The sequence below is a fragment of the Tribolium madens genome, unplaced genomic scaffold (assembly GCF_015345945.1).
Source record: "Tribolium madens isolate multiple individuals breed KSU strain unplaced genomic scaffold, Tmad_KSU_1.1 Scaffold_96;HRSCAF=242;Tcas5.2_LG5, whole genome shotgun sequence".
Classification (NCBI taxonomy): Eukaryota; Metazoa; Arthropoda; class Insecta; order Coleoptera; family Tenebrionidae; genus Tribolium; species Tribolium madens.
In genome coordinates this window covers 6,416,636-6,444,011 of record NW_025401068.1, presented here as the reverse complement: position 1 = coordinate 6,444,011, position 27,376 = coordinate 6,416,636, and the positions used below count along the sequence as shown (strand labels likewise).

Sequence of the window (27,376 nt, the reverse complement as noted above, 5' to 3'; positions counted from 1 at the left end):
AACGTCAAGTGAGTTATGCAACCAACAATATAATTGGTGATAAACAAAACAGCAGAAATGGATTTTCGAATTTTAGAAAAAACGAATTTATGCAGAACTTGCTTAAGTGAAAGCCTTAAAATGACTTTTCTGTATGAGAAGACCCCAAACCAGCCCTCAGTTGCAGAAAAAATTACACTTTTGACTAATATTTCGGTGCAGGCTTTCAACACACTTATTGTAATTGCAGGAGTATTTTTATCAATATTTTTGTAGCTTGTCGAGCAAAATGCCTTGCCTTCAAACATTTGTGACGCATGTTTAATAAACTTAAACGCAGCATTTGATTTCCGAAAAAAATGTGAACAAAGTGAAGACACCATTAAAAAAATACTTATAGAAAAAAATGAGCGTGAAATAAGTACCAAAAATGTGGAAAACGCAAATGATACATGTCTTCAAATTAACGAAAAACCCTTTTTATGTGATTTCTGTGGCAAATGTTTTCCCAGATCTGATGAATTATTATGCCATCTCAGGATCCATACTGAAGACCGTCCTTTTAAATGCAAATTTTGCCCGAAGTCGTTCAGGCAGAAATTTCATTTGTTAGAACACGAAAGATCGCATGAAAACGCCCGCGAATTTACTTGTGATGACTGTGGTAAAAGTAAGGCCCATTAAATGACATTTCCAAATAGTTAAAGCCTATTTCAGCTTTCGCAAGATATGGCGTCTTGCGCGTCCACAAACGAACACATTCAGGGGCAAAGCCCTACAAATGTAAAATCTGCGATAAGAATTTTGTCGGTTCAGACACCTTAGCCCGTCATTTGCGAGTCCACAATGGAGAAAAACCGTACAAATGCAAAGATTGCGGACGCAAATTCTCACAAAAAGAGCACTTGAAAACTCATCTAATGACACACACGGGGACTCGGCCTTATGTGTGTGACACCTGTCCAAAAACTTTCACACAAAAACACGCTTTAAAGGCCCATCTACTGAGTCACTCGGGGGAAAAACCGTTTCTTTGTGCCATTTGTGGAAAATTATTTGTTCGGTTGGACGATTTGAAAAAACACGACCGAGTTCACAGCCAGGAAAGACCCTACTCGTGTGATTTATGTCCTAAAAGGTTTATTCAATCTATTCATTTAATAGAACACACGAGGTCACACGTTGGAGATGAAGTGAGTTTTAAAGTCGGCGCCAGAGTGACTGTTTATTTGATCTATCGTAGGTGTTTTCATGCAGTTTTTGTGATAAACGTTTCATTCGAAATGGGTCACTTAAGGCGCATTTAAGAACACATATGAAAGATTATGTTAGTTGTAGTCTACAATGTGACCAAAAAATCTTGCGGAGTTCCGTGAAAAGGCACATGTTGGTACACACCGGGGAAAGACCATTTAAGTGCTCGTTATGTGTCAAGGTGAGTATTTAGTAAAAATTAATTGGAGAATTGACAATATTGTTACAGAGTTTCACACAATCCGGGCATTTAAAAGCCCATATGAGAACCCACACCGGTGACAAACCATACATTTGTCAAGTCTGTGGTAAAAATTTTCCTGTCCATTCTCGTTTGACGGTTCACATGAGGAGCCACACAGGGGAAAAACCGTACATTTGTATAATCTGTGGCAAAGGTTGCGCAACTTCGACGATGCTCAAAGTACACGTTAGAACTCACACGGGGGAAACCCCCTATCAGTGTCAATCATGTCCTAAGTCGTTCTCAAGGTCGGATCTTTTAAACTTACATAGAAAAAATTCCAGTCATTGAAAACCGTTTATTCTATTTCTGTTACGCCAAAAACACCCTGCAGTAACTTTGCTCCTAGATTTTGGGGGTAGTGCTCCTTATCCGCAACGTAGACGTAAGGTAGACGCATGACCCAATAGGCCGATTGGGTGAGTTTGGTCGGCCTTTCGACCGTACTGATGAAAATGGGGGCGCCGGGGGCGGGTTGAACCTTAAACATCTATTTTATTCCCTTTCAAAGTCAAATTATAAATTACCTTCGGGTCTAAAGTGCAATGCACTGGTGCTTTAGGAGTAACAACATGTAGTCGCATCAGTTGTGCCAACTTATTAGCCCGACACATGCACGGGTAGTACAAGGGCATATCCGACTCTGCTATTTTATGTCCAGTGTCCTTAACAATACTCCCCGGAGTGGCCTTGAGAATCTTATCCGGCGCTGCCAACATAAATCTATGCCCCGACGAACACTCATACTCCACTCCAATGAAAACCTTAACCGAAAATTGGGGCGAAGCCCCAGTGGGACGTCCTCTACGCCCCCTGGCCGGGTATTTACTAACCCAATTCATTTTCGCTTTGCTATACACAGTCACATCCCAAGGAAGTAGATAATTAGTAGAGTTCAAAAATCCGGGGTGGTGAGACTCCGACAGCCCCAAATTGTGGCTGTAAAGCGAAGAGGGCCCGAGACAGACGAGACTCCAACTGGAGTAAACCGGAAGGAGTCCTGGAGGTGAACTGAGGGTTAGCATTCCCGGCAAATACTCAGTCGTGCTCGGCTGACGCACTAACCCCCTTTCGTTTTCGGGAGTTAGTTCATTCGAGCGATCTGATAGGACCGAAAGGGCCTCTTCAGTTTCTTTCAAAGTCGCAGCTTTATATTCTTTGATTGAAGGTTGGAAAACGGGAAATGAAATTCGCTCGAGTTTCGAGCAAATGCATTCGCGACTGATCTGTTGGTAGAAAAGGTGATTTGCTTGTTTGGCATTGTAGGGGTCCTCACGGGGGCCGATTTTTCGACCACAGTCACAAACAGCTAAAAACCATATTTGAATTCCCTCCAAAAACAGCTCTACCAACCTTTATAAATAAACCCGCTCATGTGCTCCTGATCCGCCTGATGTTTGGGCAATTTGCACGGGTTTCCGGTCATGGAAGCCGCCTCGCACTGCTGTCTCCCATTCTCCCAATGTGCCTTACAATCTGCTTTTAATTTAGTGACGTATTGTTGAAACACGGGACCTCTAGCTTGAGCATTAAAGAGTGCTAGAGCCATACTGAGGCGTCTGTCGTGCTCTGAGTGAGCGTAATGTGGTGGTAAATTTTCCTGGTACCGGGCTAGAGCTAAAGGTAAGACTTTGAGACACCTCTGTTCCGAAAATCTGGTGTCGGTGCACAATGACGAGATTAAACCTTTTTTCATTATCACTTCGTATATGGCCTTTGTGCTTTCAAGCCAGTGTTTCAGTATCGGCAACTGTAACAAAATTAATTCTAATTTTTGTTGAAACTTTTGAGGAAAATACCTCAAAATGGGCCGGTTGTGATAATTGATGTCGGCTGGAGCTTCCCGTGTCGTTAAAGCCCTTAGTCCGGGCCTGTTTGATGTGTACTTGTAAGAATTTCAAAAAATGGCGTTCGGAATATGGCTGACTGCAAAACGGTGGTTGCACTTGCATGGCGCCGCCAGGTTGGCAATCCTGAATTAGACCTCTGACGGCTTCCCCTAACCGATCAGTATTTGGCGCTTCCGTCGATATATAAACGAATTCCTCATTCATCGGAATTGCAAAAAGTGACGACCTTTAATTAGCAATAACTAAAATATGAAATAAAAATGGACTAAATTACCCATAAGTTGAAATAATCCGCGTCTTTTTCAAAATGTGATAAATGCGATCTTCGAGGTTGTGTTCAACCTTTTTAATATTGTAGGAACCTTTAGGGCACTGCTCGAAATAGAATATAACACGTGGGGTACAAAATCGGCCATTTGAAACCCAGTCTGGGCTTAAACCTTCAACGTTTTTTAAAACTTCACTTATTTTGTTGAGTTTTTTTTGACTAAAATTATTATGTAGTCTTTTCGCTCCAATTATTTTTTGTTTTACCTTAAAGCATCCACAGCCTTGAAATACTGAATCCAATTTGTATCAAAAGTCCATCCAGGGTGTGACAAAATCATTATGTGACTCACATGAAACAAAAGTAAAAGCGCGCGAGCAAAACTGCTTTTAATTTCGTCGTTAACCACAAGTAAATCGTCGCATTTTCGTTCATTGTTGCATCGCTCGACGAGACTTGCGTAATGTTTAATTAATAAATCTGTATCTAAAAGACTGTGTAAGTGGAGATAAATGATTTGGTTTTCCTCATCATAAAAACCCTCAATTGTGCACTAAAATTTAAGGTGAGTAAAAAAAAATTCCGAAAGTAGTGTTTTACTTCTTCGCTGCTTTTAAACCCTGCTGTAAACACTCTCCCAATTGATTTAGCTTTCATCCCCATTGAGTTGTATGGTGTCTTACCCATAATTGAAATAATTACGATTTTATCGCAATTTAAACCACTCACCTCTCTAGAACAAGAGATATTAATTTCAGAATAAATTGTAGCACTTAATTAAGTACAAAAGAGGCTGAAAATTCGGCAAAATAAATGTTTCCTTCATCTTCGTTTTCGAGGTTAATATTGAAATGTCAGATGGGTAGTTCAAATGTTTAAAACGAACGAACTATTGTGAAAATATTTAGTGTTGCCAGAATTCTCTTAAGCGTATATTCTCGCAAACCTCTGTGCAATAGACCYAAAAAAATCCGAATAAATCACAAAACTTYGACTTTCTCTAATCACTCTCGACAAAATTAGTATATCTGAAATGTTTCTGTTTATTAAATAAGAAGTAATCATTTATTAAAATCGAAAAATCAATAATAAAAATGTTTGTTTGGATGAGTTAAGTTGGCAGCATTAATGTTTGACGTGACAGCTTGACACATGATCGGCTGTTTACAAATGGCTGATTTAAGCTCTTTTTCGATTCAAATTTAAGCCAGCAGTCAGGGTTAAAATGGCATATTTCCATTATCGTTGCGGCGAACGCATTACTTTATTAAACGACAATTGTACAGCGGTGCGCAGTGACAGTGACTTCGACAATGGTCTGGTAATAACAGCTGAACCCCTAGTCAACGATGTCCTTTTCGAAATAAAAATCGACAGAAAAGTACACCAGCCCCAAGTGTGGTAGTTAACCCTTTAATCCTAATTATTTCAGGTCAATTCCTGGTCGGGCAGTCTCGAAATTGGGGTAGTGGACTGCGACCCTTTACATTTCGATTTTCCAGCATGTTCGTCGAAAATACAAGCCACCTCATGGGTACGTTAACCTTGAAGTGGCTAACTGATCATTAATTGGGTTGTAGATTATGTCAGGAATGTCGTTTTTCAAGAGTGGAAATTGTGTAATTGAGAGGTATGGCGCCGACTTAGACAAATTAAATCAGGATGATAGAATAGGTTTAATACGCACATCTGAGGTAATTTACCTACATACTAACTTAATTTTTGAATACAATACGTGTTTTAAGGGTGATTTAATTTTTTACATCAACGGGGAATCCCAAGGAGTTGCCGCTGAAAACATTCCAAGTATAGTCTATGCCATAGTTGATGTTTATGGCAAATGTGTTCAAGTCAGTATTACTAGTCCAGTCTTCAGGGAGCACAACAACGACGATTGTCTCAGCGGCAGTTCAGTCTTGGCCATAGATAATGACATATTAAATGTGACACTAGGGGGCGATTTAAGCGAACTTAGTATGAGCAGTAGTAACAGTCTAGATATCCGTATGGATATAAACGTGAGGTAAAAAATGACCTAATGAATGTATCGCAGCTATTAAAGTAAATATCACAGCCTAAGTCTCCCAGAGGAGTGCCCCCGACCAGATAAATTACGTTTCCACGATCGTTGCGGTTCATTGGTCAAACTATCAAATGGCAATCGCACAGCTGAACGTCGCCGGCCTTTAGATGAATTCAACAACGGGGTGGTCATGACCCACCGACCCCTACGCGATTCGGAACTTTTTGAAATCAGAATTGACCGACTCGTTGATAAATGGAGCGGCAGTATAGAGGTAAAGTGTGTTTGACACTATTACCAACCTAATAGACATTTGTAGATGGGAATCACTACGCACAACCCCAGTACTCTGGTATTCCCCGCCACCATGACGAACATGCGCAGTGGTACCATAATGATGTCCGGTTGTGGCATCCTAACAAATGGAAAAGGCACCAGACGTGAATACGGCGACTTCAACCTTGACGAACTGAGCGAAGGTGACCGCGTCGGCATGATGCGTAAGCCCGACGGCAATCTCCACTACTTCATAAACGGGCTGGACCAAGGAGTAGCCGCCCAACGCGTCCCTTCTACCGTATGGGGCGTGATCGATCTTTATGGCATGACAATCAAGGTGTCGATAGTTGAACGCGACGAAAGAGAGGAGCAGAATCTCATGACGCGCAAAAACACCCGCGACCAACAAGTTCCCGTCCCTGATCCTCAGCCTCTTCCCGATTACTACGACCGCTTGACTTTTCATCCAAATTGTGGCACGCATGCGCAGGTTATTAACAACGGGAGGACGGCCCACAGGCCGAATGCAGCCGATGATTTTAATAACGGGGTTGTGCTTACGGCACGGCCGTTGAAAACGGGGGAGTTGTTCGAGGTGAAGCTGGATAGGGTGGTGACAAAGTGGGCGGGGTCGATTGAGATAGGTGTGACGACACACAGTCCAGTCGATTTGGAGTTTCCGTTTACCATGACGAATGTGAGATCGGGGACGTGGATGATGACCGGAAGTGGAATTATGCATAATGGAACAATCGTATTGGAGCAGTATGGGGTTAATTTGGATAGATTACAGGTGGGGGATAGGGTCGGTGTGGTCAGGAAGGAAAATGGGTTGTTGCATTTTTTCGTCAATGGGGTGGATCAAGGCGCGGCGGCTTCGAATGTCCCGGAGAAAATATTCGGAGTCATTGGTACTTAAAATAATTACTAATTACAATTTCATTTTTAATTTGCATTTTTTTGCAAGATTTGTATGGTCAGGCTGTTGAGGCTTCAATCATTGACATGTACGACTATGGATCACCTGATACAATAAACTCGAGTTTATCAAACACGACACTTTACAGGTGGGTGATTTGATTTGTGTTTGATATTCAAAATGATTTTGGAAATAAGTGATTTGAGGTTTCACCACGTGCATGGGAAAAACGCCCGTATTGTGAACGGTGGCTTGACTGCTCTAAGGCCACGTCCCCTTTCGGAATTCAACGACGCTATTGTGTTTTCGAGTCGGCCGCTTCGCGACGGCGAACTTTTCGAAGTTTGTCTTGATAGTATTGTCGATCGGTGGTCGGGAAGCATCGAATTAGGTCAGTAGTGCCAACACTAAAAATCATTACTAAACTGTCTCAAAGGTGTGACCGCCGTTCGCCCCGACGATATTGAACTTCCAGGCACCGCTACCGATCTCTGCCGCGACACCTGGATGCTCAGCGGGTCTTCAATAATGGAAAATGGTACCACTGTCAAAAACAACTATCCCTGCGACCTGGACACCCTCGACGCTGGCGTTCGAATCGGAGTCGTGCGTTCGGCCGACAAAACTTTAGAGTTTTACAGAGATGGTGTTCCCCAAGGTCCCGCTTGTATTGTTCCCTATAGTACGGTATATGCCGTAGTCGACTTGTACGGCCAATGTGCCCAAGTTAGCATTCCTTGTGTCTCTCCACTCGTTCCTATTTCCACAAATTTAGATAATTGTCCCCGATCTGACACTTCAATTAGTTTGCAAGCGGTTAGTGTGGTCCAACCGGCGGTTCAAACCGATCTACATATCTTCTCGGATTGTCACGGTAAAGGCGTGTGTTTGAGTGACGGGGGACGATTGGCCAAACGCGCGAAAGATTTGAGCGGGGCGGTGGTCTGCAGCGCCACAACTCTCGAAAGGGAGGAACTATTCGAAATCTCAATTGTTTCATTGGTCGAGCACTTGGCAGGAAGTATCGTCGTYGGCGTGTCGGAAACGCCTCCAGGGAAATCCAACATTAATATTTTCGAACAATGTTGTTACATTACAGGTGGGTATAATTCATCTTAATAAAACACCCTATCTATTATAATTTTAGGAAACGAGCTGAGATTTAAGAACAAAACAATTCAGTTATTTACTCCGAGTTTGCATTGGCTGAACGTAGGGGACCGAATCGGATTGCTCCGGACGCTAGATGGCGCTTTAAAAATTTTCATAAATAGTGAAGAATTAAATTTATGTTTGCCCCCACTTCCTGAAACTTTATATGTCGTTATAGACCTGAAAGGGTCGTGTAGTGCTGTCGCCGTGACGAGTCACAAGTCCCCCTTGTGGCCCCTGAATAGTGTAAGATTGCAAGACAGTCTCGAACTTGTTGGTAACCAAGAGCAAATTGAGTTGGCCAAAGATCCGGAAGTTTCGCCTACGATTTACGAATTTCACGACAACCATGGCCGAAACATTGAGTTAGTAGAGGGTCGAACGACTGCGAGACGTGTCGCGTCGTACAATCAGGGCGTGGTGATCGCTCAGCCCGCCCTCGAAATCAACTCTAAGGTCCAGATTATAATCGACCAATTGGAGACGAGATGGCAGTCGTCCATTATCGTGGGCGTGGTTTCGGGACCACCCGAACGTTTAAATCTACCAGTCAACGCGCTGACATTCAAAGCGCCGTGTTGTATCGTGGCAAACGATTGGATTTCGATAAATGGGGTCAAGTCGCGATCGAATTATGGTCAACGATTGGGTAATTTGCAAGTTGGCGACACTGTTGGTGTTATGTTGACCATTTCCGGGTTGAAATTGTTAGTGAATGGAATTGAGGAGGAAGCTTTGTCTTTTGTTTTTCAAACGGGGCAAGCCATTTATGCCGTTTTTGATCTCTACGGACAATGTCAACAGGTAATGCTGTTGCTGATAATTCGTCGTAAAACAATTGATTGTAGATTAAAATATTGAATGACGTTGYGCAAGAAGTGGCTGAAAATTCGGTTACTGATTACGAAAAGGCTGACCTWGAGAGCTGCGAAAAGGAACGTCTGACTTTACCCATACCTTCAGCGAGTACTAGTTTGACGTCTTCAGTGGGCGTGTCACGTCCCTCACCGCCTAGTCCAATCAAGTCGATGATTTGCTCCTATAGGGAGGAGTGTCTCACGTTTAAGAAACGCCTCCTCTTGCCAGGTTTGTCACGTAAGGTGATTTAACCCCATTGTGCTATTTTTTTCTAGAAAATTATTTTACGTCAGAGGACCCGATTTGCCATTGCTCAACTTGTATAAAAGGCGAAAAAGATAATGYTCTCTTGGGTTGGGTGAAATTTCCTTTGAAAAATTCAGCCAATRCGGCRACTGATAAGTGGCATACGGCATTTTACGTGTGTAAAGTGGGGGCGGTGCGTTGTATASTTGACAAAGGTCAACCTCTGACCAAAGGACAGGCCCAATGGTGTAATCTAGTGGCACAGAAAGAGGACGATGTCCAAGTCGTTTTTTATCCAACTTTACAAAATTGCAAGACTGCAGGGTACAAGACGAACAATAGAGTGGTTCATGCCGCTTTTCAATTGTTAGTCAAACCGAGCGCGTACTCGGTATCGAGGGATCCACCCGAATGGAGCACCAAAGAAACCGGAGCAATTGTTTTACATTCGCTTTTAATTCATATTGAATGTAATTAAATGTTTAACGATGGGTGTGTGTAATTAAACATTCGGAATTTATTTTTATCAAGCTGTGATTGATTTATCGAATTTAGTCTGATGATTGGAACAAGTCGATGATGTGATATTATTTTCCAAATTCATCATCAAACTAATTTTAGAATAGGTTACCGATGTATTTATTTACATGATGAAGCAGATTTTATCCAATGACACACGGCACTGTATTATATTATGTTAAATTTGTTTTACATCCCAAATAAAACATGTTGATCTCAATTGTTTTTTTTATTAAAAAAAACGCAAATATGTAACAAGTTTTTTGTGTGGACATCACGGTGCAACAAAACAAAGTCAACTGTTTCCTCGGTAAGAATTTGACATTTTTAAACGAACTTCAAAATGTCAAAAATTGGCAAAATAATCTTGAAAAATTATGGGGGACATTTCGGCGGTCGATGTATTTCTATTTCGGCCCAAAACATCAAACAAGCTCAAAAAAAATCGACAGAAAAAGAAAAAAAGATTGGGCCCCCTACATCAAAAGAGTCCCGTTTCAAAGATTTCTCAATTTATCGTTTCACTCAAGAAAGTAAAAAGAAACCGCACATGCAAAAATACACGATTGATCTCAACGAGTACTTGGTAACTTGTAAAAGTCTATTTTTTTAATTTTGTGATTCCAGTTGTGGCCCTATGATTCTCGATGCCTTGCTAAAAATAAAACGAGAACAAGACTCAACTCTAACTTTCCGCCGATCGTGTCGTGAGGGTGTTTGCGGTTCGTGTGCTATGAACATCAACGGCAGAAATGCTCTTGCTTGCACTAAAAGAATTGAGCCGAAAGGGGACTGTAAAATATTTCCCCTGCCCCATATGTACGTCGTCAAAGACCTAGTTGTCGACATGACACGATTTCTAGACCAACACAAAAGAATCAAGCCGTATTTGATACGTAATCACGACGTGGCCATTGGGCAAAAACAGTACTTGCAGAGTTTGAAAGACCGCGACAAGTTGGTAATACAATTTGCTTCCTTTTTCGGTAATTTTATATTTTTTTTCCAAGGATGGTTACATAGAATGCATTTTATGCGCTTGTTGTTCGACTTCGTGTCCCGAATATTGGTGGCACGGTCACGGCGACAACGATTTTCTAGGCCCTGCGGCCCTTTTGGCCGTTGATAGATGGATTAGAGATTCGCGAGACGAAGCTGCAGAATGCCGACTTGCCACTTTACGTGATTATTTCAGTGTTTATAGATGTCACTCAATCTTCAATTGTACGAATTGTTGTCCCAAACACTTAAACCCCGCAAAGGCAATATCGCACTTGAGAATGCGACTCGCAGGAAAGAAACAAAAGGAGAAACCGGAAATGACCGGAATGGCATAAAAGTTATATTAAAATGCATTGATTATATTGTATTGTGACAATAAATGTTTTTATCACAAACAGCTAAATTTTTTACCTTAATTTTTAAACGACAACCTTAGTAATAGCACACAAAACCACACGACAAAAATTATGCAAGTACAGTATTTAATTATTTATTTTTTTGGAGTCGTTCAATCGTATTATTGACCGGTTGCTCTTTGAAAGTGTCTTCCAAATCCAAAAATTTGTTAAATTCGCACCAATTGATCAATCTGTATTTTTTGTACTCAATGTCTTTGATGCAACTCAATTCATGCTAAAAAAAATTGGTGAATATTAAAAAAAACCTCTCTCAAAATCTCACTTTCAAATTAATTGGTTCAACATCCGGCCGTTTGCAAATATCGCGATTGAAGAAATTCAATATATCTTCATAACAGAGATTACCGTCATTGTCTTTCTGTATTCTGTTAAATAACATCAATGGAGATGTAAAAAAAATTGGTGAACCAAATACTCACACTTCCAAAATTTTTTCTATGAGTTCTTTCTCCAAAGGCAGTCTACAAGCCCGTATTACAATGTAACATTCATTTCTGGGTAAAACCCCCGATCTGTGAGGGTCCCTCATCAGGAAGTATTCCCTCAATCGGGCCAAATCGTCCCAAAGTCCACGCTTTAATTCCGTCAAAGCGATTGCCCGGATTTTCTCACGATCATACTTTTCAGTCAGGTCGACATCGCCCGGAAAAGCGCGAGCTATTGTGATCATTTCATGTTCAGTGAAATCGTCCCCCAAAATCCCCAATAATTTCGACCTAGAAGCTCCCACTTATTTCATCGTAATTTTTTATCGTAATTTTAGTTTACTTGAGAGTGTCATAAGGAATATTTGTATCCTCTTTTGGCATATTTTCTGCGACAAAATCCTTGTAAGTCGGCCTTAGCTTTTCCCGAATTTTCCCCATTATAACTTTAATATTTGCTTTTGGATACTGAAAAATCACATTTACACCCGACTAAACTTAAGCCAGCACGAATCACCTGATAGTCGTGAATTTCCATATATCTAAGCGCATACTCGTCTGCGTCTGTTAGTTGAAATTTAAAACTGTTTATAATCAAAGTAGCCCCCACGTACATGTCTTGTGACTTGTAAGTAATTGGTGGTTTACTCGTATAGACTCCTTGATTGGGTAGAGCAACCGATCTCCGGGCAAAAAACTCCTTGGTATCAAAACCTACAAGAAATGAGTAAACCACGCCCATGAATCTTCTCACCACGAACTCTACCTGAATTTCTAATTCCACGCTCAAACACAGCAATCGTGTCATCAGCCAAGTAATAACTTATGACAAAACGTCGGGTACAATTCTCGGGTATTTTCGATATCATTCGAGCCTGGAATCGTAAAATGTGACTATCGATACCAATTCTATCCAAATTGAGAAATTTTTTAAAGTCTCGATGAGGCGCCTTGGGTTCCACTGTGATGCAATTCTGGGCTGAGTCCTCATAAGAGCCGTAGCCGTTCCAAGGGGGCAACTCGCGCTCCTTTTGCTCGACTTTGACGCCAGCGTGTTTGTCCTCAGGAAACGCTATGGCGTCCAAACTGTTCAAGCCGTACATGCTTCTGTAGTACTCCCGAGTATAGGGATCGCAGTCGGTGAGTACCAACTTCCTCCCGTAACAATTTATGACACTCCCGATAAACAAATCCTTTTCGCAATAGTACTCCGTTACCTCCACCCCACAGGACAAGGGGTCTTTGATAAAGCGTCCCCCTTGCAGGCCAGGCCCTAAAACATTTAAAACAGTGCTGGTGCAGTTTGCACCGGGCAAAGGCAGTTCGTTGTAAGTTTTAGGAATTTTGTCTCTGTGCAAAAAAATGAAAGTGTTTTTTTTAGTACAGTCCTCGGTTGAGACTTCGCGAATTTCGATTGTGTCGTCTGCTAGGAAATACAAAATTTCCAGACGGTGCAAATACCCAAAAACGGTCTCCTGGTCATCCCAATAGCCATAAAAGCGTAACACTTTCCGGTCGTTTTCCAGAAACTTCCCGAGGGAATCGTCCCGTTTCTTCGCTCGTTTTTTCATTCGAGCGTTTTCGTGATTACGTAACTTCAAGAAGGGGTCCTCGGGAATGTTGAGCGAATCCGGGACATGAATTCCACACCGGTTTAGGAAATTCCGAGTAAATTTATCACAATCGGTGATTTTAAAAACCCGGCCATAAAATTCAACCTCCTTGCCGACATTTAAGTCAACAACTTCGTAAAAATTATCATCCATAGGGGGCGAAAAGCGGATTCGGTGCCGACAAATTAGGGTACCTAAAAATAAATATTTTTTTCCACAAACTTTTGTTTTGAATGCAACCTTGAGCAATTCCGCTATTTTCAACTTTGGGCTCAATCACCTGAATTGTCCCATCTTCGAGAAAAAAATAAATTTTGACTCTTCGCAACGAGAAAGGAGCGCCACGGACTTCCTGCAATGTCTCCTTGAAAAACGCATCGAAACACAAGATCTGCAGAACGGAAATTAGTAAGCGTCAACATCCGACGAACTGATTTACTTGTTTGTCAAAGGCAATCCAGGAGGGGAGTTCCACAACTTCGCCCCTTGGGTACAAAGAGGGGTATTTATCCGAAAGAGGCCCAAACATATTCGGTTTGACTTTCTCGATCAGTGCTGGGACCCCATCACCAATAAAATCGAATTTGGGGTCCATATTAAATTTGGTTTTACCCAGCTGAAATACGATTTCGGAGATAATGACGCAAAATTGAGTTTTTTACCATTGGGTTGAAAGTATAGCCCGGTAAAAAGGGCAAATCGGGGCACCGGAGAGCCATCGTGGCTTGAAAACTGACGGAAACTGGTTGTCATAGAGATGTAAATAAAATCAAAGCCGGCCCTGGGCTTATTTGACGTTTGGTGGTAGACAACCAATTATACACCGAATCAGCTGGGCCAAGGTGAGTGCGAGCAACTTTTACCAATTTTGTAATGTTGTAAATATAGTTTGTGATGTCATGTTGTTGAACAACACGAGGCGGGGCGGTTGTTATCTCAAAACAAATTGAAATGCTTTAAAGATAATTTTTTAGTAGCACTCTACTTTCTTGAAAGTATGTATGTTATTTTTATCTTCTATTTTAATTATAAAGATGAACAGTTTCAGAGATGAGTGTGAGTAAAGACGTGAGTCGAGCGATGGAGAAGCGTTCCGAAGGCTCCAGCATCTTAAGTATTATTTGCAGTGCAGTCAAAAAGGTAACTTTTCGGGGGCGAAGTCCTGAGAGAAATTGACTCAATTTTAGGCCTCCATTGTCGGTATTGTGTACTTTGCCGGTTATATGCAATGGTCGGTTGCGTGGTTCATTGGCCCTATTGTTTTGTTCGTTATCAGAGACCAATGGAAAAAAGCCAGCGACAGGAAACGAAACATAGCAAAAGCGGCAGCTTTAGCAAGTGAAAAAGACGTTGTCTTGGCAAGACTTGATGATCTTCCAGCTTGGGTATGTGAGGTCACTTCTGACTCATTTATTATTACTAAGATAAGAAAATTGTTTGCAGTGAAAAAATACAAAAACACTAATTAATTAACATTAATTAACTAATCTATTTTTAGGTGTTTTTCCCTGATGTCGAAAGAGCCGAATGGCTCAATAGAGTAAGTAAAATAAGTAATGCCCCCATTTGTCTAATTCTGAATTTCCAGATTATTAAACAAGTTTGGCCTAACATAAACCACTACGCACGCGACTTAATCAGGGACACCATTCAACCAATTTTAAAAGAAAGCCTAGAAGCTTATAAATTATCAGGATTCAAGTTTGAACGCATCATCCTTGGCACCGTGGTACACCTCCGAATGTCATTTGTTTACCCGTTATTTATTTGTCGTTTCAGCCGTTCCGAATCGGTGGTGTCAAAGTCTACGACAAGAATGTCGCTAGAAATGAAATTATTATGGACTTGGACATTTTGTGAGTTTTTTGCTGGTTGTCCAATTTTTTGTTACCATTTCTTACAGTTATGCCGGCGATTGCGACATTACATTCTACTTGGCCGGAATTAAGGGTGGAATCCGCGATTTTCAACTCCACGGCATGCTCCGCGTTGTGATGAAGCCCCTGATCACAACAATACCTCTCGTGGGTGGCCTCCAAGTCTTTTTCCTCAACAATCCCGATATAGATTTCGACCTTATCGGCATCGCCGACTTGCTCGACATGCCCGGCTTGAGCGACATCTTACGGCGCATCGTCGTCGAAACCGTGGCCTCGATGATGGTCCTCCCCAATAAATTCCCGATTAAGTTGAGCGATGACGTGGATGCGATGGAATTGAAGGCTCCGGAACCGGAAGTTAGTCCTATTTTAATACTCGAAAAACAAATTAAACGAATTTTAGGGCGTTTTGCGCGTTCACGTAGTCGAGGCTAAACACCTGATGAAAAAGGATATAGGAATGCTAGGTAAAGGTAAATCCGATCCTTACGCAGTGGTCACTTTAGGTGCCCAAGAGTTCAAAACGAAAGTCATCGATAATAGCGTCGATCCGAAGTGGGATTTCTGGTGCGAGGTGAGCCCGATTGACTTTTGTTTGATTTTTCGTGTTTCTGCATGCCTCAAATCGGGTTAGACAGCGAATGAGAAAAATTCACCTTTGCTTTCAAAAAAAGTAGGCAAAATTAATGACAATCTTCAGGTGTTTCTTGTATTTTCGTTCATCAATTGTGTATTACCAGTTTAATGTGTTGGAATCGGACGGACAACAACTTTATATTCATCTGTGGGATAAGGACGAAACTTCGGACGATGAGACTTTGGGCAGGTAAGACACCACCGGTAAACACCCTGTATATACACCAGAGTGGACCAAAATTGTGGTGGGGTAGAAAGTGACAAGTGCTCAGTCACGTGTTGGTTTCTACAAGCTTCACGCTTGGCTTTGCATGGTTGTAATTTTCACCGATCATTTTTTCCTCTCTTAATAATGTCGAATTTAGGCGCAGATAAGCTCGTACGAATCGCAATTACTAACGGTGAATGTTTGGGATTGGGATCCTGGGGTTCCCGGTGCCCAGAATCACGACTACTTAGGAAGGTACTAAAAGTTTGAGAGCATTCGCGCGCTTGAATTTGGTTTTTGCCATTTTTTTGTAAATAAAACGGCTTTATAGCAGTTTGTTATCACACGTGTTATGTTGTATAGTCGATCTTGGAAAGTACTAAGAGTACCTGGCTTCATCTTCATTTATATGATAAAGACAAGGGTCATCGAGATGACGATCTTGGAAGGTACACTAACATAATTATCACTTCGACTATTTTTTTTACCTTCATCTATTGTCTCAAAGCATGGCGTGTTTTTTTCTAGTGTGATTTAGCCCTTCTTTGCTTAACTCATTAACTTAATGCATATAACCATGAACAAAAAACTAACTATTGTAACAAATTTAGGGCTACCATTGAAGTATCTAACATCGTAAAGAAAGGACAAGACGACATGGTAAGATTACTGACGTTAAAAAAATAAATAAATGATGATCGATTACTAGTGGATCACTTTGGAACAAGCCAAACACGGAATGGTCCATTTGCGTTTGACATGGCTCACTTTAAGTGACAATTATTCCGATTTGAAAGCTGTAAATCTCTCCATCTCTCCCAGAATAAAAAATTACAAAATATAAATTGTAGGCACTCGAAGAAACCCAACTTTTACGAGTCACATCGATGAGTACGGCCTTGTTAACAATCTTCCTTGATTCGGCCAAAAATCTTCCGGTATTTACCTATTATTCGAATTTTGTCCAAAATTGTGCCAGTTTATTTACAGCAAGCCCGTGCGAGCACAAAACCCGACCCTTACGCCGTCCTCAAAGTCGGCAATACGACAAAAGAAACCAAAGTTTTGGAACGAACAATACATCCAGTTTGGGAGCAAGGCTTTTCTTTCCTTGTGGCCAATCCCGAATCGGACACACTTTACTTAACAATAACCGATCGAAAAACAACAAATGAGCTCGGCCACGTCACTTACAACATTGGTAACCTAGCGAAGAAGACCAAAATGGAGATTTACAAAGAGCCGTTTTCGTTACTTAAATCCGGACCGGAAAGTAAAGTTATCTGGTCGATGCACTTAAGGGTGAATTGTGGCTAATTCCTATACTTTTCACTGAACTTGAAATTTTAGGTACTTAAAAGGGCCGAAGCAGTCGACGATATTGATTCTGCCGATCCCCCAACTTTGCAACGCGACAATTCGAAAGTAATAACAAGTGAGGATGTTCCTCCAACCCCAACTCCAACTCCTGAAACAAATGAAGGTGCTGGTGAATCAGCCCCTAATTACGAAGAAATTATTAAAACGACAACAGCGCCAGTTGCGAGTACCCCAATCAAAGAGAGTAATCTCACTCATCGAAGCCCTAGTGTCACTTCGTAACTACTTTGCACTACCTCAATACCCCTTGACTGTCAGTTTTTTTCCAGATCGGCGGGTATCCACGATTTAGGTCGTATACAATTGACAATCAGATATAGTGTTCAGCGCCAACGTCTCATTGTTGTAGTGCACCAAGTCGCGTAAGTGTTTATCATTAAGTTTCCCTTTTTTATAGAAAAAAATTTCAGGAATATACCCCTCAAAGACCCCTCCAACATCCCCGATCCCTACGTGAAGCTTTACTTACTTCCAGAACGGGCCAAAGACACAAAACGCAAAACGCATGTCGTTAAAGACAACTGCAATCCTATTTTTGATGAAAGTTTTGAATATATCCTCTCGCAAGGCGAACTCAATACTAAACAACTTGAAGTTACTGTTGCGTCACAAAAACAATTGTTTTATAGTAGCAGTAATATTTTAGGAATGGTACGTAATATGTTTTTTTTTTATTTTATGTGATTTTTTGTTTTAGGTGATTATCGATTTTGAGAAACTTAATGTAAATCAACCTTATAATGCATGGTTTGACCTTATGCCGGAGACTGACCGGAATCACCGCTAACCGTCAATTATTTATTAATCTACTTATTCAAGTTATGTAATACCGTTTTTAGCTTTTTTATGTGTTAATATTTTATGCCGATTATGTATTACTTAATAAAATGATGTTGAGCTGAGTTGCCGAATTTATTTGCGTCTACCAAAATAAAAAAAACACTTGTAAAATGTAGTGACTTATTTAAAAATTAATTTTGAACAATTGGAAAAAAAACAGTTTGTTAATAATGCATTTCTTTTAACATTCCGTCCAAAATTTCTTAACTAAAAGTCCCCCCTCTCACCTGACATTTTAATAGATTATGACTCACACCTGAGAACTTGATTGAAACATTCAGTCAAACATTGTAGAAATATTTATTTCGTGTGAAACAAAACCGAATCAGATTTTTTTAAATTGGTTATTATTTCCGGTGAAGATGATCAAAAATAAGAAAAATGTCAGCATCTCAAATACAAATAACTCTAAAAAACCCTATCACCATTGATAACGATAAGGCGATAACTCAGATTTCAAAAATGAGATGTAATTCACTTAACGTTTATTTTTCATTAAAGAAATTGCGGTTTTAGCTACTATAATCATTTTATACAATGAGTAGTGACCTCACAGCAAGTGAAGTATCCGTCCCGTTGTCTGAAACCGTTTTGAGTATAGAAACCGTCATCAAATTTATTAAGAAGGTAAAAAAATCACAATTATTTTCGTTGCCGTACACCTACAAGTGTCGCAATCAAATAATCAAATAAAACACTTGCTTAATAAATAAATACACTTAAGATAATTCCAGCTCGGTTTCTTCTTTCTTATTTATTTATTCGGGTATTATGAATTTTCCATCGTTTTGCCCTATGCCCTTCTCGTTTTCGTCATAATAAATACGAAGTGGCGTCAAGAAAAGAAAAATAAATTTCGGGTGGCGAGAACCATAGCTCTGGGATACGAAAAAGATGTTGTACTAGAAACATTCCAAAATGAACTTCCAGCCTGGATAAAATTTCCTGAAATTGAGAAAGTTGAATGGCTTAATAATGTGTTTAAATTAATATGGCAACAAATAAACGAATACACCCATGATTTGGTACCAAAAATCCTCGAACCGGCCATACAAAGCTACGTTTCTGACTTCAAATTTAATAAGGTGATACTCGGAAATGTGGTAAGTTGAAAATTGAAGCACAAACTAAAAATAATCGAAGCCCTTGCGAGTCGATGGGGTCAAAGTATACGACCAGGAAGACAAACGGAAGATTGTAATGGATTTGAATATTTCATACGCTGGCGATTGTTATGTCACGTTTCACACGTTTCGATTCACAGGAGGCATTGAAAAAATCCAGGTAGGAGAATAAACCGAGGCGAAGCCGAGTTGAAACACTGTGTTTACAGTTTCATGGAACGGTTCGAGTCGTTCTCACACCCTTAATTTCGAAAATGCCCCTCATTGGTGGATTACAAATCTATTTCATGAATGAGCCTCACATTGACTTCGATTTAATCAAAGCCACCTCGATTCTAGACCTACCAGTCGTACGTAACAAAATCAAAAATACCACAATGAATGTGATTAACTCCATGTTCATGTACCCCAATGTTTACTCAATTAACTTGACCCAAGGAATAAATATGTCGAAATTGACAGTTTTCCGTACTGAAGTACTGTTGCAATTTTTTTTTTGTAACATTTTAAGAGTCATTTTTAGGGAATTTTGAGAGTGCACGTTGTTGAGGCCAAAAATCTAATAAACAAGGACTTGTTTGGAAAATCTGACCCTTATGTGGTGCTCAGTTGTGGTTCAATTCGAGTCGAGACACCCGTCGTCGAGAATTGTCTAAACCCCAAGTGGGATTTTTGGAAAGATTTTGAAATTGAGCCAAATTCAGAGTTGAAAATTGAAGTTTGGGATAAGGACGAAGGGTCAAAGGACGATTCATTGGGACAGTAAGTAAAGTTTGATTTATGGTTGAGAACCAGATATTGTTTCAGTGCCAAAATAAACGTGGCCCAAGTTGCCAAAATTGGCCAATCGGACATGGTGAGTTAAAATTTTGACAATTCAAATACTACAAATAATTCTAGCCGATCCCCTTACAAGGAGTCCCCAAAGGTACGATTTATATCAGACTAACTTGGCTCTCTTTAAGTTCAAATTATGACGACTTGCACACTGCCCTGCTGATGATTTATTTGGAATCATCCCTAAACCTGCCAAAATTTTCCAAAACATGTCCCAATCCTTACGTTGAACTTGAAGTTGAGAATGAGACAAAAGCGTCAAGTCCCGAGCAACAAACTTGTGAGCCTTTATGGGAAACTGGCTTTACTTTCCTGCTTCGTGATCCAAAAAAGGCTGTTCTAAACTTAAGAATTATTGACGATGACAGTAAGAATAAAATGGGAGAGGTGTCTTTCCGAGTTGACAATTTGAAAAACGAGACCAATATGGACTTAAAAAGACATACGTTTTTTTTCAATAAACCGTTTTCGGAAGCCTCGATTTGTTGCTCAATGAAACTCAGAGTATTTAATAAAGTTTTGAAAACACTATTTTAATTTAGCAATTTGTAGGTACTAAAAAATGACAGTCTTGAAGAAGAAAAAGATGACGGCGATGCTCCCAAACCACAAAAAAAATTAGTAAAACAAGAATCCAACATTTCAACTGTGTCTAGAAAAACTGAAAGTGAAGGACTTGCATCGGATGACAATGAAACCATCAATTCGTCTTTGTAAGTAAGTCGTTCTGAAATTTTGATTTCGATAACGATTTTTTTTTTCCAGTGACTCTGAAGATGATACAAATTTAGGAAAAATCAAACTGTCTTTATCATACAGCCAACAGAGGCAAAAACTAATCGTAGAAATCCATGAAGTGTAAGTATAATAATTTTCACGAAAAAAACAGAAGTCAAATTCTTTACAAAAAAATATCAATTCTTAGAAGTAAAGACCGATATCATAAACTTGGAACACTCTGTAGATCTCACACATGATCGAGAATTTGTTTCAGAGATTTAATTCGGAAACGTTCCCAAATCTACGTCAAACTTTATCTCCAAACCGACCAACAACGCAACCACCGCAAAAAAACTAAAGTAACCCAAACCCTCCAATTACTCAAACCTAACCGACTTCTTCCAGATCGCAAAAACCAAAACTGCGATTTTCAACGAATCGTTCGACTATTTAATTTCAAACGTAGACCTCAACTGGACCAACTTACTCGTAATGGTGAAAACCGACAAAGGCTTTTTGAAGAAAAACCTTGGCCGAACCATCATCTCCTTGCAAGAGTGTGGCAATCTTGCCGAACCGTTCACCGACTGGTTCGACTTGCGATCCAAACACGAGGAACATGTGTATCATTTGATCAAATAAAATGTTTTTGTTTTGAATTTTATTATGCAAGAACACACCCACGCTATCAAGGCCATAATCACCCAAGGTCGCGGTTTTATGAACGATTGAAATACAGAAACAACATTTGAGATGAGTGAGAACGGTAGATCTGTGGTTTAACAAAATAATAAAAAGTGACGCCACGGCGTCATGCCGTAAAATTTATTCGACATAACTGTAGAATTCTTATTTGTGTTGGGGCACGAATCTAGTAAGTCGTTTTGATATTTAATTTCCGGCCAAACTTATTTTATCGCTTTCTAATCTGTTATTATTCACACATCACTACAAACATAAATAAATATTTGAACCAAGATTACAGACATAACATAACACATGTTATCTATCGGGCAATGACAAGCAAAAGTCGGAATAATTTGTTTGCTATAGCCAAGCTACAAATATTAATAATATCGGTGTCGGAATGTCACACGATTACAGAACTTGTTTGTATCTTATCATTTGGCTAAAATATAAAGTTAAATGATGAATTTGTGTGAAATAGTTGTTTCTTCATGTTTCGTATCCGTAGATCGAACAAAACGCGTCCGATTCGACGCCACCGGTATTCCACAAGTAGGTTTTATCTATTGTAATAGAGAAGCAACACGTTGGGCGCCAGAAAGTCGCCAGTGGTGGGTGCACCCCCCATTTATCGATTTTTTCTCAGTAAACAACGTTAAATGGCCGGAACTGGTCACTGTTAAACTTTGCTCTATTTTAAAGTGTACAAAAATAGTAATAGACTTGTAAGTAAACTTGGCGCGAAAATTCTTAACAATTTTTTTAATTGTCGCCCTATAATCATTTAAAAATAAACATTACGGACGCTACAATAACCCAGGTTGGAATTACCTAACCGTAAAGGTCATTACCGACTCACCTAACACTCTACAACGCAAAACCGGCTGCATACTGATCGAGTTCATTTTTTAACCTACACCAATTTACAAATAAGCTCGAACCTTTCTTATTAACAATAGTAACGGTGATGTAACAAATTACAGAGATGACCGAGAGTGATAATTTAATTCCACCTCCCGAGCCTGAAATACAAGACGGACAACCCAAAGGAGGTACCATGAAGAAGCGGTTCTTCGTCATAAAAATCCTCTACAAGGTACCATAACTATAATTAATATTTTATTAAAACAAATGGTTTACAGGCAACTTTGATTTTCCTCGGCTACGCCATTTCTTACATGCAATGGTCTTTCCTCCTCCTGTTTGTGACTGCGGGTACTTTAATATGGCTCGAACAGAGAGATAAAACCCATGCCAACAAGATAAGAGTGAAAGCAACAGCCTGTTCGTTTACGAAACAAGATTTAGTCCGACGAATCGATGAAATACCTTCATGGGTAAAAAATACGTGTGCTTAGGTGTATCATAAAACAACACTTACAGGTCAAATTCCCCGACAGGGAACGAGCTGAATGGCTGAACCAAGTAATAGCCCAATTGTGGCCCACTGTCGAAAGTTACATTATCAAGCTTTTCCGAACATCAATCCAGACAAAAATTCGGAAAAAATATGACTCTTTTCAATTCGAAAGTATTGATTTTGGACCTACTGTAAGGCAAAAATCATGTAAAAAAGCACACCTTGTAATGTGATTTCTAGCCGCCTAAAATTGACGGAATCAAAGTATACACAGCGGTCTCGACTAAAGATTCAATAATTATCGATTTTGACGTTTTGTAAATCAATTTTTCCAATTGAACCAATCAAAATTTTTACAATTATGTTTCAGTTATGATGGCGACTGTGATATTAATTTTTCATTCTCGGGGGCCGAAATTGGCGGTATTCGCGATTTCCAGGTTTGTTTTATTTCAGTCTTGGCTTTCATAGCCACTTTTGTTTCAGTTAAGCGTCGAAGTTCGCGTTGTCCTGAAGCCACTCCTCGCCAAACTCCCYCTCATTGGAGGAATCCAAATCTATTTCCTCAATACGCCCGATATAAGTTTCACTCTTGASGGCCTATCCGGCATCCCAGGTCTTAGTTCGTTCATACGGTCCAAAATCGAGGAAAAAATCACTAAAGTGATCGTTTTTCCCAACAAGGTCACTAAGAGGTTCTCCAAATCGGTGGCACCGTATGAATTGAAGGCTTTGGAGCCGGCTGGGGTACTCCGGGTGCATGTCTTCGAGGCGAAAGATTTGATGGCGAAGGATATAACCGGGAAGTCTGATCCTTACGCTATCCTTTATGTGGGGGCACAGGAATGCAAGAGTAACACTGTGAATCAAAGTCTGAATCCCAAGTGGGATTACTGGTGTGAGGTATTTTGTTCGAAACTTGTAAAATTTTTGGTTTGGTAACAAAATTTTCAAGTTTGTTATAATAGACCCAAATGCGCAACATCTGGGATTCAAGCTTTATGACCGTGATAACGTCAACGAAGATGATTTTTTGGGAAGGTTGGTAACAATCATTCATATTTGAAACTRAATTTTGTCCGATTTAGTGGCGAAGTTGATATAGCGTYAGTGCTTAAAGGCCAAACTGACCAATGGATCAAGTTAGATAACGCCAAACATGGCTCTATCCATCTCCGTTTCACTTGGTTGTCTCTCTCATCCGATCTTGAGGACCTTGATATCGTAAGTCATTAGTTGTACATAAAAAACGTTAAAAACTCATTATTTTTCGTAGGTTTCAAAAGAAACTAAATTGTTACAAGTCGACAACATAAGCACAGCTATCTTGACCATATACGTTGATATGGCAACAAAACTTCCCGAAGCTAAACGACTCGTGAAACCCCATCCTTACTTCATTTTGACACTGAGGGACCAAAAACAAAAGAGTCGAGTCAAAAAACACACGAATGACCCGTGTTGGGAACAAGGATTCGTAATGTTGGTACCGAATCCCTTAGAAGATTCGCTCCACATGGCTATCTTGGATAAACCAACAGGCAGTCTTTTGACGCAATTCTCATACAAAATTTCCGATTTGATGCAATTACCGAATTTGGAAATCAGCAAGCATGAATTTGTTTTAGATAACGAAGAAAGTAAAGTCGTACTTTCGCTACAATTGAGAATACTGACAAATGAAAGTTGCGAAATTGAAGATGAGAGTGAAAGTGACTCCGAGGGTGTGTTTTCACATGAGAGCTCAGTTGAGGGTAAAATTTCCACCTAAGTGAAATAAAGTTCAATTCTGACTTATTTTAGAAACAAGTGTAAGATCGAGAGGTTCATCTCGAAATTCTCCTAAAAAATTTGTTGAAGAAGTATTAACGAGGGCATCAATCTCCTCCCAATCGGCTAAACCACCAATCCAGCGCACAACAAGCGTTAAGTACCGCCCACAAAATCGCGCCACGCCTCTTACTAACCACCTAAATTCCAGCGAGCACCGTTTAGGCCGTCTGGAAATAAGTTTAGAATACAATGAGCCGCGGCAAAAGCTCTTAGTAACAGTACATCGAGTATCGTAAGTTTCCACTTTCCACCCACCGCAAAATCACGTGACTTACATTTTTTCAGCAATTTGCCACTAAAAGACCCTTCCGACATTCCCGATCCTTATGTCAGGATAAAAATGTACTCACAAGGTCACACAACAGGCCCCACCTATCGGACTAAGGTAACCCCGCCCTTCCACAAGACCGACCTAACGCCACGCCCGTTTCAGGTGGTGTCGGACAACTGCAACCCTGTCTACGAGGAAACTTTCGAGTATTTATTCTCAAAATCCGATGCTTACGAGCAGACGCTTGTGGCAACGGTCAAGTCCAAAAAATTCCTGCATAATAATACAATAGGACAGGTGAAATTGACAAGATTATAGGCTTCTTTTTATTGATTGTTTCAGGTCGAAATTAATTTGAAATATGTTAATTTGAGCGAGCCGTATCGAGAATGGTTCGATCTGTGTCCAAAATCGAGTTAAATTCGTGTTGTGATCGCAAGTGATTATCCAAATCTCTTTTACGGACGAATTTTTTAGGACAAAATTTACACATATGAGGTCGTGTCCCCGAATGGATTTTTTCGTGGGTGCGCAAGTTGGACGACTGGGAAAACGGTTTCGAGCAAAATTTGCAAATGTACGGCTTACTCTGTAACAAATAAAGTATTATTTCTTCAGTGGTGTTTATTTTCGTACTTTTGTATGTATCCTCTCGTGGCATCGCAGGTTACTGACTGATTTAAACCCCTTGTGGCAACTTTTACAAGAAAAAGGTCGTTCATCCGAGTGGACTCTCATGTGTTTCAGCAAGTCGCCATGACTCGAACAGATTTTCCCGCACTGTTCGCACTGTCTCAAATTTTTCGTTTTGAGCAAATCGTCTTTAGTAGAGTCATAAGTCTTGTTTGCGATAAGTCTTTTCTTCTCATGTAGTTTCAAGTGTCGTAATAGGTCGTATTTGTTTACGAAGGCTTTCTCACAATCGGTGCACGGGAAGTCCCTTTCGTTGGTATGGATTTTCAAGTGCATGAGAAGTGAACGATTTGACTTGAATTTCTTTGCACACACCCTGCATTCATATTTTTTCTCACTGTGTGTTTTCAAATGAGTTTGTAAGTTGTCCTGGTGAAGGAAACTTTTATTACATAGAAGACATTCGAATCTCCTCAGACCTTCATGTTTTGTGATATGTTTATTAAGGGAGGCCTTAGTTATGTAACTTTTGTCACACTTATCACATTTGTATGGTCTCAAGCCTATATGAGAGCACAAATGCCGGCTCAATTCGACCCTGTATGTGAAAACTTTCCCACAAATGTGGCACTGTTGGCGCGATGTGCGTTGATTTATTCCTTGTACGATAACTGTAGTGATATGTTGGCGATTTATGTGGATTGTTAGAGATTTATGCGAAGGGTATATTTGGCCACATTTAAGACATTTGTGGTTTTCAAGTTTTTTGTGACTTGATAAACATTTATCGAAAAAACGAACGCAAGTGTCGAGTTCAACGAGACATTGAGGGCAGATGAGTTGAGGAAGACCGTCGTTTTTATGTATCTGAAAAAATCAGTTTTCATGATACTGATTTATGCAGATAACGTTACAAAGTTATTAAAAACAATTAATAAACTATAAATAACTATAATAAACAAATAAATACCTGCACCAGGGCCAGGAAATTTACTGCACTGGTATGAGGGCTCACGGCGAACAACTCTTTTAAGTCTTTGTCACATAAACACACTCGACACACATTCATCGTATAATCACTTTAATCACTACCTATTTTATGATACATGTTTAGTAAAAAGCCGCAAAAAAATGTTTAAGAAATTCTAACATTTGAACATGGTTTGACACTTGACACATGTTTGACATTGACAATACAGATTCCTATTTTACTGGCTGGCCTTTTTAGCAAAAACTTGATGCTCCTTATTGGAAACTGATTTTTAATAAAAATTAATTTTTGTACTTTGTGTAAAAAATGCTTAATTTTATTCAAAGATTTTTTCTTCAAAATAAGTTACATGTGCTGAACGGGCAACCAGATAAACGCATGTGTAATACGCGTTGACTACAAATTAAAAAAAACCTTTTGAATTAATAAAAAGTGAGAATCACATGTTTTTCGCACTATTTGTGTGATTGTGCTTTAATTATCAATTATAAACAATATAACCCCAAACAAAAACCCCAAGAACCAAAAATATGCCCTTGACTTTGACCTTTCTTAGAAAAATGCAAGCACATTAATTATGCAAGAATGGTGTAAATAAATCTAATCTGAAGTGAGATATCGTCTTGTTAATCGAACAAATAACTATTAAACAATAATATTAATTATTAAGCATTTTCTTATGAAAAGTATTAATAACCATAATAACAGTTATTACAGTGTGCCAGTAATAAATAAATATATTACAAAATGTCGTAATATTTTTTTAAACTGTTTTTTTTGCATTAGCATTTTCCTTGAAGATATTTTCCTGGTACACCCACCTATTGGTTAAATTTGAATCCAAAATGTATTGTACTTTTTTTCACAATACCGTTACATTCTTGTGATGACAGTCCTGAGACAGGATTATGGATTGATCGGCCTTG

The 27,376-nt window shown here is 39.7% G+C and overlaps 8 protein-coding genes across 12 annotated transcripts; 6 read left to right on the top strand and 2 right to left on the bottom strand.

Annotated features, from left to right (window-relative positions):
* Positions 1-4: 4 nt before the first annotated feature.
* On the top strand, positions 5-4,129 carry LOC123013643 (zinc finger protein 2-like). The gene is made up of 5 exons (XM_044412316.1): positions 5-195; positions 256-649; positions 697-1,172; positions 1,223-1,414; positions 1,463-4,129. The coding sequence occupies exons 1-5, from the start codon at positions 58-60 to the stop codon at positions 1,766-1,768; spliced, it is 1,506 nt and encodes a 501-aa protein (XP_044268251.1). The 5' UTR covers positions 5-57; the 3' UTR covers positions 1,769-4,129.
* LOC123013639 (protein SMG8) lies at positions 1,762-26,546 on the bottom strand. 2 transcript variants are annotated; one of them, XM_044412312.1, is made up of 8 exons: positions 26,430-26,546; positions 4,196-4,328; positions 3,862-4,148; positions 3,602-3,814; positions 3,277-3,553; positions 2,831-3,227; positions 2,005-2,786; positions 1,762-1,958 (listed from the first exon to the last, which is right to left on the bottom strand). In XM_044412312.1, the coding sequence occupies exons 2-8, from the start codon at positions 4,280-4,282 to the stop codon at positions 1,776-1,778; spliced, it is 2,226 nt and encodes a 741-aa protein (XP_044268247.1). In that variant the 5' UTR covers positions 4,283-4,328; positions 26,430-26,546; the 3' UTR covers positions 1,762-1,775. The 2 variants fall into 2 exon arrangements, with proteins under 2 accessions (XP_044268247.1, XP_044268246.1); XM_044412311.1 differs by lacking the exon at positions 26,430-26,546 and adding an exon at positions 4,381-4,458.
* Positions 4,410-9,811, top strand: LOC123013634 (neuralized-like protein 4). The gene is made up of 12 exons (XM_044412300.1): positions 4,410-4,976; positions 5,028-5,129; positions 5,176-5,289; positions 5,341-5,618; positions 5,670-5,892; positions 5,938-6,808; positions 6,865-6,964; positions 7,014-7,207; positions 7,253-7,915; positions 7,964-8,772; positions 8,817-9,054; positions 9,102-9,811. The coding sequence occupies exons 1-12, from the start codon at positions 4,821-4,823 to the stop codon at positions 9,548-9,550; spliced, it is 4,197 nt and encodes a 1,398-aa protein (XP_044268235.1). The 5' UTR covers positions 4,410-4,820; the 3' UTR covers positions 9,551-9,811.
* On the top strand, positions 9,898-10,984 carry LOC123013646 (succinate dehydrogenase [ubiquinone] iron-sulfur subunit-like). The gene is made up of 3 exons (XM_044412319.1): positions 9,898-10,170; positions 10,219-10,552; positions 10,602-10,984. Exons 1-3 carry the CDS (start codon positions 9,935-9,937, stop codon positions 10,926-10,928), a joined length of 897 nt encoding a protein of 298 aa, XP_044268254.1. The 5' UTR covers positions 9,898-9,934; the 3' UTR covers positions 10,929-10,984.
* LOC123013637 (EF-hand domain-containing family member C2-like) lies at positions 10,920-13,803 on the bottom strand. The gene is given in 10 exon segments (XM_044412307.1): positions 10,920-11,226; positions 11,275-11,377; positions 11,432-11,728; positions 11,781-11,905; positions 11,955-12,151; positions 12,204-13,244; positions 13,291-13,441; positions 13,490-13,666; positions 13,713-13,772; positions 13,774-13,803. Coding segments are annotated over 10 exon segments (2,328 nt in total). The 3' UTR covers positions 10,920-11,079.
* LOC123013636 (extended synaptotagmin-2) lies at positions 13,909-18,056 on the top strand. 2 transcript variants are annotated; one of them, XM_044412305.1, is made up of 17 exons: positions 13,909-14,045; positions 14,093-14,190; positions 14,238-14,435; positions 14,549-14,590; positions 14,639-14,779; positions 14,830-14,906; positions 14,954-15,287; positions 15,334-15,504; positions 15,932-16,029; positions 16,386-16,434; positions 16,484-16,573; positions 16,626-16,712; positions 16,765-17,076; positions 17,125-17,372; positions 17,424-17,516; positions 17,565-17,805; positions 17,852-18,056. In XM_044412305.1, exons 2-17 carry the CDS (start codon positions 14,101-14,103, stop codon positions 17,939-17,941), a joined length of 2,361 nt encoding a protein of 786 aa, XP_044268240.1. In that variant the 5' UTR covers positions 13,909-14,045; positions 14,093-14,100; the 3' UTR covers positions 17,942-18,056. The 2 variants fall into 2 exon arrangements, with proteins under 2 accessions (XP_044268240.1, XP_044268241.1); XM_044412306.1 differs by lacking the exon at positions 15,932-16,029 and adding an exon at positions 15,671-15,756 and having other exon boundaries at positions 13,911-14,045.
* On the top strand, positions 18,297-21,334 carry LOC123013641 (extended synaptotagmin-2-like). The gene is made up of 12 exons (XM_044412313.1): positions 18,297-18,463; positions 18,511-18,621; positions 18,729-19,097; positions 19,138-19,278; positions 19,328-19,594; positions 19,642-19,880; positions 19,926-19,974; positions 20,019-20,459; positions 20,508-20,668; positions 20,721-20,813; positions 20,950-21,034; positions 21,081-21,334. The coding sequence occupies exons 2-12, from the start codon at positions 18,532-18,534 to the stop codon at positions 21,315-21,317; spliced, it is 2,172 nt and encodes a 723-aa protein (XP_044268248.1). The 5' UTR covers positions 18,297-18,463; positions 18,511-18,531; the 3' UTR covers positions 21,318-21,334.
* Positions 21,414-25,443, top strand: LOC123013638 (extended synaptotagmin-2-B-like). Of its 3 annotated transcripts, none has more exons than XM_044412309.1 (15): positions 21,414-21,549; positions 22,346-22,458; positions 22,505-22,699; positions 22,746-22,913; positions 22,963-23,039; positions 23,093-23,162; positions 23,209-23,625; positions 23,678-23,763; positions 23,811-23,946; positions 23,999-24,476; positions 24,526-24,652; positions 24,704-24,787; positions 24,841-24,940; positions 24,989-25,123; positions 25,169-25,443. In XM_044412309.1, the coding sequence occupies exons 2-15, from the start codon at positions 22,348-22,350 to the stop codon at positions 25,244-25,246; spliced, it is 2,262 nt and encodes a 753-aa protein (XP_044268244.1). In that variant the 5' UTR covers positions 21,414-21,549; positions 22,346-22,347; the 3' UTR covers positions 25,247-25,443. The 3 variants fall into 3 exon arrangements, with proteins under 3 accessions (XP_044268244.1, XP_044268243.1, XP_044268245.1); XM_044412308.1 differs by lacking the exon at positions 21,414-21,549 and adding an exon at positions 21,739-21,914; XM_044412310.1 differs by lacking the exon at positions 21,414-21,549 and adding an exon at positions 21,956-22,087.
* Positions 26,547-27,376: the final 830 nt, after the last annotated feature.

Excerpts from the sequence above, each read along its gene's own strand:
- LOC123013639 (XM_044412311.1), bottom strand. The coding sequence starts at position 4,421 with ATGAAGGAAACATTTATTTTGCCGAATTTTCAGCCTCTTTT. Across the intron at positions 3,228-3,276 it reads CACAACCGGCCCATTTTGAG|TTGCCGATACTGAAACACTG; the intron begins GTATTTTCCTCA and ends ATTTTGTTACAG. Across the intron at positions 1,959-2,004 it reads ATTGCACTTTAGACCCGAAG|GTTCAACCCGCCCCCGGCGC; the intron begins GTAATTTATAAT and ends TAGATGTTTAAG.
- LOC123013636 (XM_044412305.1), top strand. The coding sequence starts at position 14,101 with ATGAGTGTGAGTAAAGACGTGAGTCGAGCGATGGAGAAGCGTTCCGAA. Across the intron at positions 16,030-16,385 it reads AATCACGACTACTTAGGAAG|GGCTACCATTGAAGTATCTA; the intron begins GTACTAAAAGTT and ends TAACAAATTTAG. Across the intron at positions 16,435-16,483 it reads AGAAAGGACAAGACGACATG|TGGATCACTTTGGAACAAGC; the intron begins GTAAGATTACTG and ends ATCGATTACTAG.
- LOC123013641 (XM_044412313.1), top strand. The coding sequence starts at position 18,532 with ATGAGTAGTGACCTCACAGCAAGTGAAGTATCCGTCCCGTTGTCTGAA. Across the intron at positions 18,622-18,728 it reads TCATCAAATTTATTAAGAAG|CTCGGTTTCTTCTTTCTTAT; the intron begins GTAAAAAAATCA and ends AGATAATTCCAG. Across the intron at positions 19,975-20,018 it reads AAATTGGCCAATCGGACATG|CCGATCCCCTTACAAGGAGT; the intron begins GTGAGTTAAAAT and ends AAATAATTCTAG.
- LOC123013646 (XM_044412319.1), top strand. The coding sequence starts at position 9,935 with ATGTCAAAAATTGGCAAAATAATCTTGAAAAATTATGGGGGACATTTC. Across the intron at positions 10,171-10,218 it reads TACACGATTGATCTCAACGA|TTGTGGCCCTATGATTCTCG; the intron begins GTACTTGGTAAC and ends TTGTGATTCCAG. Across the intron at positions 10,553-10,601 it reads TGAAAGACCGCGACAAGTTG|GATGGTTACATAGAATGCAT; the intron begins GTAATACAATTT and ends TTTTTTTCCAAG.
- LOC123013643 (XM_044412316.1), top strand. The coding sequence starts at position 58 with ATGGATTTTCGAATTTTAGAAAAAACGAATTTATGCAGAACTTGCTTA. Across the intron at positions 196-255 it reads CACTTTTGACTAATATTTCG|CTTGTCGAGCAAAATGCCTT; the intron begins GTGCAGGCTTTC and ends ATATTTTTGTAG. Across the intron at positions 1,173-1,222 it reads GGTCACACGTTGGAGATGAA|GTGTTTTCATGCAGTTTTTG; the intron begins GTGAGTTTTAAA and ends GATCTATCGTAG.